General features: G+C 41.8%; 2 protein-coding genes across 7 annotated transcripts in view; both read left to right on the top strand.

Annotated features, from left to right (window-relative positions):
• Positions 1 to 2,405, top strand: part of PLIN2 (perilipin 2) — an 18,164-nt gene extending 15,759 nt beyond the window's left edge. For all 5 annotated transcript variants that reach the window (XM_073880855.1, XM_073880853.1, XM_025887846.2 and 2 more), the window contains exon 9: positions 1,992 to 2,405. In XM_073880855.1, the coding sequence (XP_073736956.1) occupies positions 1,992 to 2,132 (141 nt within the window). In that variant the 3' untranslated portion in view covers positions 2,133 to 2,405. The remainder of the gene's footprint in view (positions 1 to 1,991) is intronic.
• Positions 2,406 to 6,294: 3,889 nt separating this feature from the next.
• The window catches only part of HAUS6 (HAUS augmin like complex subunit 6), a 42,238-nt gene continuing 39,884 nt past the window's right edge, over positions 6,295 to 8,648 (top strand). Inside the window, exon 1 of one of the 2 annotated variants that reach the window (XM_025887832.2) lies at positions 6,295 to 6,697. In XM_025887832.2, coding sequence (XP_025743617.1) covers positions 6,570 to 6,697 — 128 coding nt within the window. In that variant the 5' untranslated portion in view covers positions 6,295 to 6,569. Of the gene's footprint in view, positions 6,698 to 6,975; positions 7,280 to 8,648 lie in introns of those variants that run through there. The other variant, XM_073880851.1, reaches the window with a different exon arrangement.

The following is an 8,648-nucleotide window of genomic DNA, read 5'->3' as shown; positions in this document are numbered from 1 at the left end:
TGTGTGTGTGTGTGTGTGTGTGTGTGTGTGTGTGTGTGTGTGTGTGTTTGTGTTGGTCTTTAAGGAACTAATGAAAATAAAAGCTACTGTTTCTTGAGCACATTTTACAAGTTAGGCTCCTTCTACATTCATTCTTCATCTGTAACCAAATGAATTAGGTATTTTCCTCACGTGAGAGGTGAGGAACAGGTTGAAAAGAGGTGGTAGGATGGGGATTTAGTTTGCTGTCTACTGATGTCAAAGGGCAAGTATTTTTTCTGTTCTAGCACTTTTTTGTTTTAGGATTTTATTTATTTATTAGAGAGAGAAAAAGAGAGCACAAGCAGGGGGAGTGGCAGGCAGAGAGAGAAGCAGGCTTCCCGCTGAGCAGGGAGCCCGATGCGGGGCTCCATCTCAGGACCCTGGGATCATGACCTGAGCCGAAGGCAGCCATTTACCCGACTGAGCCACCCAGGTGCCCCCCTAGCACTCTCTGATAGGAGAAAGCTGCAGCTTGCCTCCTTGTTTGGGGCCTGAAAATTTCTCTGCCTGAATCTTCTTGTGTTGTAGCTTCCTGTTCTATTATATATTTGTTAAAAACAAATAAAATGATATTGGATGTTAAAACATACAGTTAGTAGAGATAGTTCAGAAGAGAGAAAGTCAGCCATATCTTTTAACTAATAAGGCTCAACTTGCAATAGTTGGCTTGTCTGGCTGATGTTCTGAATGAATTTGTAAAAGCATTATTGGCTTTTGTGGATGTCAGGTTGCATTGACTATTTGCAAAGTCAACATCCATAAATAGCTAGAATGCAGTTAGATCTGCCCAAACTGAGAGCCTCAGCAACAAATGGTAGAAGTTTGTACTCAGACCAGACATTTCTCTGAGCACCTGAATTCGTAGGGAAAAGTACAATAAACAAGATTCCTTCTTATTGTCTGTTTTTCCTCTTGTTTTGTTTTTACTATTTAATTGTGAGATATACACCACATCACATTTACCATTTTAGCCATTCTTAAGTGTACAATTCCATGGCATTAGGTACCTTCACCATGTTGTGCCATCATTACCACTTAACGTTTCTAGACCTTAATCGTACCAAGCATAAACTCTTACCTATTAAACAATGACTCCTCATTCCTTCCTCCCCCTCTGTCTGTGTTTTGATGGATTTTTGTTGTTAGTTATTTTGCCTCTATTAGGTGATTAGCTAACTTTTTCTCTGCTGTCAAGCTTCCAGCCTTTAGTAATTTATTAGGCCTCACTAATTTTCTGCTTCTAATCTGCTGTTGGCTAGGAAACATCACTTAGCTTATCAGATTTTCAGGTAAAGGAAGAGTTAATAGAACTTCTTATCCCTGAAAGCCTTGCCTCTGCAGAGAATACTAGGACTCTGTGATGGCTACTTCAACTATTAAAAGACCTTTTCCTTCCTCAGTTCCTAGACATTTCCCAAAGGGTTTATGTTTGTAAGTCAGACTTATGAGAACAGTGGAGCATTACTTTTTTTAATAGAATAGTAGATTAATAGATGAATAACCAGAAAGGCTTGATATTTTGTATTTTCGAAAAGCTTTCAGGGGCGCCTGGGGGGCTCAGCCATTAAGCGTCTGCCTTCAGCTTGGGTCATGGTCCCAGGGTCTGGGATGGAGCCTCGCATTGGGCTCCCTACTCTGCGGGAAGCCTGCTTCTCCCCCCCCTACTACCCCTGTTTGTGTTCCCTCTCTTGCTGTATCTCTCTCTTTCAAATAAATAAATACAATCTTAAAAAAAAAAAAAAGCTTTCATTTGGTAGGTTCCACACTAGTTAGTTTCCTTTCAAAGAGAAGTTTCCCTAGTGCTTTTATAGTATGAGTGAATTGTGGGAATAAGACTATAAACACCTTGTCAGAAAGCACGTCTATGGAGAAAGTAAGTTTCATTCACACGCAGTCGTGTCTCCATGAGCTGGACCTGACAGCGCACTTCATTAGTGTTTGCTTTAATATCCAAGATTCTTCTTTTTCAGGTATTTGATTTCACTGCCATAGACTTGACATCTGAGACTGATGAAATTCCAGATATTATAGCTTTGGAAGAAGAGGATGGATCAGATCACTCACATGCTAATGGCTCTGAGTCCTCTCAGGGCAAAACGCTGAATAACTAACAGGAAAACACTCCTTTTGGCTGAATACACAATTCATGTTACATTAAACTTCATGCTTGCTCATGTGTTTATTCCTGAGGCTTTGGGGATTAATCTCTTGTGGGTTACAATCTTTTTTTTTTTTTGGCTACTTGGTCTTAATTGTAATGAAACTCCAATTGGTCTAAACGTTTGTAAGAGATCCTAGTTCTGCAGCATATGTAATTTCATGTAATTCTTCAAAATTTAATCATTGAAATGCCTATAATAAAAATTATGCTGTATAATCTTGAATCAGAATGATTTTTTTTTTAATACTGATGTAGTGGACACTTTTGTTTTTATTTTTGGCCTCCCAGGATGGGGGTGTCTCAGTAGGTCTGCAGGTTAGGTTTTTTTTTTTATTTGTTTGTTTCTCCTAGTCTAGGGGTGGGCATCTGATTGAAAATACGTCAACTAGGAGAAGTATATCACAATGAGTAAAGACTGTGAGTTCTAATCTTGGCTCTGCCACTTACTAGTTGTGTGACTTTAAACAAGTTACTTAATTTCCCTGTACCTCTGCTTCCTCATCTGTAAAACGGGTATAATAGTAGGGTTTGTTATGAAGAATAAACAACATTTGTGAAAAGCTTTGAGCAATGCCTGGCACAGAATAGTGTTAAATAAATTATTAAATAAATTGTAGAAACAATGGTTGACCCAGTAGTTGTGAGCATCCCTAGTGTCCAAATAGTAGTTTTGAAATGCCTTTTCCCACTAAAAAAATTAGGGCTTCTTGGAGAAATGGCTGGTTACAGGTTTGAGGCAGAAAATATACAAGATGATCCTTGAATCTCTTGCTATTCCAGATGACAAGAAAACCAATTTGAAGAGTTTCCCATTGTCTAGAGATAGGACAATTTGAACTTCAATAAGGATAATAATTGCAATAGATTGAACCCCCCTTAAACGTCCAAATATATCATTATGCATATAAACAATTTAATTGGTCACCTTCAGGGGATGACAGCAAACCCTGTTAACTGTTAAATAAAGGGAAAGAATCAACAATTTGTCCTTCTTTATATATATATATAGTAAGATTTTATTTATTTCTTTTGGAGAGGATGCAAGGAGCAGAGAGTGAGACAAAGAGTCCCAAGCCGACTCTACACTGAGTGTGCAGCCCGACACTGAGATCAGACCTGAGCAGAAACCAAGAGTTGGACTCCCAACTGACTATGCCACCCAGGTGCCCTATTTTTCCTTATATCTTTACCACTAGATAAAATAGTAAATGAGGGAAAATTTCTATCATAAAAACATTGCTACTAACAGAAGAAAAAGAAATGGTATCTTGGTCAGTTTGGACTGCTATAATAAATTACCTTAGACTGAGTGATTTACACAACAAACATGTATTTCTCACAGCTCTGGAGGCTGGGAGTTGGCGATCAGGGTGTCAGCCTGGTTGGGTTTTGGTGAAGACCCTTCAAGTTTGCAGAATTCACTTCCCTTTGTATCCTCAAATACAGAGACGAAAGAGCAGAAAGTAAGGAAGCTCTCCTGTGACTCTTGTAAGGGCATTAATCCTGTTCAGGAGGGTTCCACGCTTATGACCTCATCTAATCCTAATTAATTTCCAAAGGCCCCACCTTCTAATACCATCACATTGAGGAGTAGGGTTTCAACACAGGAATTGGGGGGAGGGAGGCACCAACATTCAGTTCCTAACAAATATTAAATTAAAATTTTGACATTTTGCAATCCCCAGTAAATTAATAGATCTAGGCATTTAGCATCAATGCCTGTCAATGGCATAAATAAAGCTATGTGCAGCCTGATGAAACAACATAAACCAACCATCACCTCGACTTGCCAAAGGGATCATACCTGAATCTCATCAATCCTCTGGATCCAGGTGCTGATTTGAAGGAAATACAGAGGACAGAGACAGAAGAACATGTTGAACTGCAGCAAAGATGCAATCAGTAAAACCCAGACTAAGGGATATTATTCAGGTCAAATAGCCCCAGTTCCTCAATAGAAAAGATGTAAGGAAAAAAAAAAGGAGTAGGGGAGGATGGAGGAAAGCCTGTATATTAAGTGATATTAGTAAAAAAAAAACAAATCCGGGAAAGACTGAAAAAAAAAATGAAGAAGGAGGCAAGCCAAGTATAAAAAGGATAAGACTGAAATACAGTGTCTAGAGAAGCATATTTAAGTGGTGAAACTATAAGACAATGCAAAGAAGTGATTACTATAAAAGTGAGAATGGTGGTTCTTTTCTTGGGAAAGGAGTGGTTTCTGGGATGGCTGGAAAAGTTTTATTTCTTGTCCTTGGTGGTAGTTATAAGGGCATTCACCTAGAATAATATATTAAGCTATTTTTAAAAATGTAAATGAGATTGCTGGCATATAAATCTGAGTGGAGTGGCACATGAATTTGCCATTTTCTGAACCTTATTCTCTGGCCTTCGCATTCTTTATTTATGCTACTTAATACCCATCGAATAAAGCCCCCTCAGAGGCAGTTTTGCTGCTTGCAACTAAAGAAACTAATTGATATAAGTGGACTTGGCAAGTTACTATTAGTGGTGAGGTGGGTATAGAAAACTTTTGGGAGAACATTTTTTTTTTAAGATTTTATTTATTCATTTGTCAGAGAGAGAGAGAGAGCGCGCACAAGCAGGGGTAAAGGCAGGCAGAGGGAGAAGGAGGCTCCCTGCTGAGCAAGAACACTCCCCCCGCCCCCCCCTCCTTGCAGGGCTTATGACCTGAGCCAAAGGCAGATGCTTAAGTGACTGAGTCACCCAGGCGTCCCGGGAGAAATTTTTCTGTAATAAGAAATGGAATAGTAGCTAGAAGGCATTGGGGTCAAAGGAATTATTTTTCTTTAAACAATGGAAGATAGCATAGCATGTCTGTATATTTATGGGAAGAATTGGTGATGCAGGGGGGAATAAAGGACAAACGCTGGAGCAAACTCTTTGAGTAGGAGAAAAGGAATATGACCCATCGAATAATCAAAGGACTAATCTTAGGGAGGCACATCTTGATACAGCTAGATTATAAGAGAGAAGGAAGACTATATGGGCAGAGACATAGGCAGGTTGGTAAATTGTTGGTAGAAGGTTTTTTCTGGAAGCATCTATTAACTAGGACAAAAGACACTGAGAGGAGGGGAAAGAAGTGTTGGAGTAAGGGAAGAAAAGATGTATAATTGTACGGAGAGTGAGATTTAGGAAAAACAGGGTGGAGAGGTCAGGCCTAAGATCCCATGTGTCATGAAGTTTGAATGACAACAGGCATCATGATCGTGTTCAGGGGCTAAGTTGCACGTGTGGGGTAGGCAGACAACTGGATTTAATAGGGATTTGGGTTCTGCCAGATAAATCTGGCAAGGAGAGAAAGGGGCCAGAGAGCTGAGAAGAGGTGGAGGAACTGAGAGGCCGGGGCATTGAAAGGTCACCTATAGATATGGAAATCACCAAAAATTACCCTAAGAGGAACGCTGGAGAAACAATTAAGTCTAAATCTTCTGAAAATGAGGTCCAGCACCAAATCTTAATACATAACCTCCGAAAGCAAGAGTTGTGGGTGAAAACATAATATTCAAAGGAGCTGGTTTTAGGGAAGCAGTAATTGCCAGAAGTGGCAATGAGAAATGAGTAGGCTACCCACCCCATTTCCAGGATGCGAGAGAGAAAACAGTCGTCAGTGGAGAGGGCTGCAGGGGGAAGCTGTTTGCTTAGGGGAGAGCCAGATACTTACAGCATGAAGATGAAAGGAACATTCAGCATTTGAGGGCATGCAAGATTTCACTAATAACAGACCTGGGGCTTAGTGGTTAGATGTCGTTACATCTCACAGCTACTGAGATAGGTTAGGATGGAACCCAATGCTTTTTTTACTACGCCGAGCCACAGTCCTAAAGCTACATTTTTTTTATCTGACGAAATCGACCTATAGGAGCACAAGGAACCACAGACACAAGACGTCAGAAAGCGCGAAATCGCGAGGCTCTAGCCAAGATAGCGCTTGAAGTTACGCAAGCGCAAAAGAGTTTGCTGGCAACGCAATGCACTGTGGGTTTTGTAGTTTTTCGGCTGGGCCTGACGGGAAGAGATAGAGAACCGGGTGCATTGCATGGCGGGAAATATAGTCGGCCGTAGAAGTCCCTCCTCCACCGGAAGCCAGGCAGCGCCAGCGCTTACCGCTTTTCCGGAAGCGCGGGAGTCTTGTTTTTTGTAGGCCTCGCTTAGGCAGCTGTGCCGTAGTACCGTTAAAGGCTCCGTTTCCCTGAGACTTTATGGCCATTTGAGGCGACATGGCTGCGGGCGAGAGAGGAACAGGTGGTGGCAATGGAGGGGCCGCCGCTACCTCAGGCTGCCCGTAGGGAGGGAGCCTGAAGGCCCTCTGAGTCGTTTGGGCCTGTGCTTACTTCCTTTGCAGTGATACTGCCTGACAGCGAAGATGAGCTCGATCTGGGTCACCTCTTTCGAGAAGGAGCATCTCTGGATGTATCTGCAGGCGCTCGGTTTCGAGCCAGGCCCGGCCACCATTGCCTGCGGAAAGATCGTGTCGCACACGCACCTCGGAGTGTAAGGAACCGGGGCTGCTGGGGCGGGGGAATCCGAGCGGGGACGCGCTGCTGTGACCCACCCTTTCGCGAACCTCGCAGGGTGATGACTCAAGTAGTCCAACGGTTATTGTGTGCCAGCACTGGCTGCAAAGCCCTTGCTCCTTGTGGCTGCCAACCTGGTGGCAGAAACTATCAATCACGGAACCGTGCCAGGAACGCTTTGTAAGGGGGTCGTGTCTGCAATTCGGGCAAGACTGGAGGGGCAGCTTTTTTTTTTTTTTTAAAGATTTTATTTATTTATTTGACAGAGAGACACAGCGAGAGAGGGAACACAAGCAGGGGGAGTGGGAGAGGGAGAAGCAGGCTTCCCGCGGAGCGGGGAGCCCGATGGGGGGCTCGATCCCAGGATTCTGGAATCATGACCTGAGCCGAAGGCAGACGCCCAACGACTGAGCCACCCAGGCGCCCCTGGAGGGACAGCTTAATCCTTTAGTGGTGATGCTGGGTGGTCTGTGAAGTCCAGGGAGGGTTGGCGAGTTGGTCGTGGAAGGATGTGAGAACAGTATGTTCAACGGCTTTAGGACTCAAGGAGCCTTTCAAGGTGGTGGTTCTCTACAATTTTTACTTTTTTTTTTTTTTTAAAGATTTTACTTATTTATTAGAATGAGAGAGAGAGAGAGAGAGCACATGAGAGGGGGGATGGTCAGAGGGAGAAGCAGACTCCCCGCCAAGCAGGGAGCCCGATGCGGGACTCGATCCCGGGACTCCAGGATCATGACCTGAGCCGAAGGCAGTCGCTTAACCAACTGAGCCACCCAGGCGCCCCTACAATTTTTACTTTTTGAATTAGCAAACTGAGCCATTCCGTAGTTCAGAAAAAAATAGTAGAAAAGGGTATTAAGATGGAAAGTAAAAATCCCTTCCTGGTTTGTCACTAATATAATAGTTATGATCATAAATTTAGATACTTTGTATGTACTTATGAATGTAAACTTATCAACTTAGGGAGTATTATCTTTCCCACTATAGCCCAAGAGAAATTTGAGATACATAGGCTATTTCCTGTTCTCCCTCTTTTGACTTTTCAGATTGTTATTTCAGTTCTTCCAGTAGCACTGTTCTAATAACGTGCTTAGACATCTATTTCTTGATGTATGTGTCAAAGGATCTCGTCATTCCCCACTATGTAATTTCATAATGAAAGTAGTTATTATTTATAAGATAATTCATTAGCTCCCCTGCACTTCCCTGCCCTCCCCTGCCTTCTTTTTGACTTTTTTCAAATGTATGCTGTTTTACTGTCAAAGGTTAGAGCCATAATTTTTACTAGTTAACTATTTGTTTAGAAGTTATTATTATTTACATGTAGAAGTGCTTTGTCTAGAAGCCTATTCTAAAAATTGACAACCAGTGGATAGCATTTATAAAGTTATAATTATGTATTAATAAATAGTCCAGTTATTTCACATCATTTAATTGCCCACAGTATAGTTTCATTTTCTCTGTACTGGCAGAGAAGCTTGAAGCTTCTCCAGGCTTCCACTGAGAATGCTTACCATTGCCACTGCATCCTTCTGTCCAGTGTTTAGCAACTCGAGTTTTCTCTCCAACTGCAGTCTGTTTTCTGCCTTTGAAAATTGGTTAAAATCTGTTAAGTGCTTGGCTCCCTCCTCCCCAGCACTGTCATAGATTATCCCTTAGAGTCATTTCAGTGGGTTGTTGGGAGGGATCTATCATTTTGAAACAGGTGTCCTCTTTAAAATGCTTCAGGCATGAGAATGTATTGTCAAATTTACTTAATTCTTTTTTAGATTTTTAAATTCACATATATATGATTTGGGTACACAGTGGTGAACAGAATAGACATAAACTCTCCCCTTGCAGAATTTCAGTCTAGCGGATGAACAAACCTTCAACAAATATCTTATATGTGTGTGACACTTATAATAAGTGTCAAAGCGAAGACAACA

This window comes from Callorhinus ursinus, unplaced genomic scaffold (genome assembly GCF_003265705.2).
Source record: "Callorhinus ursinus isolate GAN/ISIS: 27379988/994484 unplaced genomic scaffold, GSC_fseal_2.0 scaffold39, whole genome shotgun sequence".
Lineage (NCBI taxonomy): Eukaryota > Metazoa > Chordata > Mammalia > Carnivora > Otariidae > Callorhinus > Callorhinus ursinus.
The sequence above is the reverse complement of the archived record's forward strand: the minus strand, read 5'-3'. Positions and strand labels throughout refer to the sequence as shown.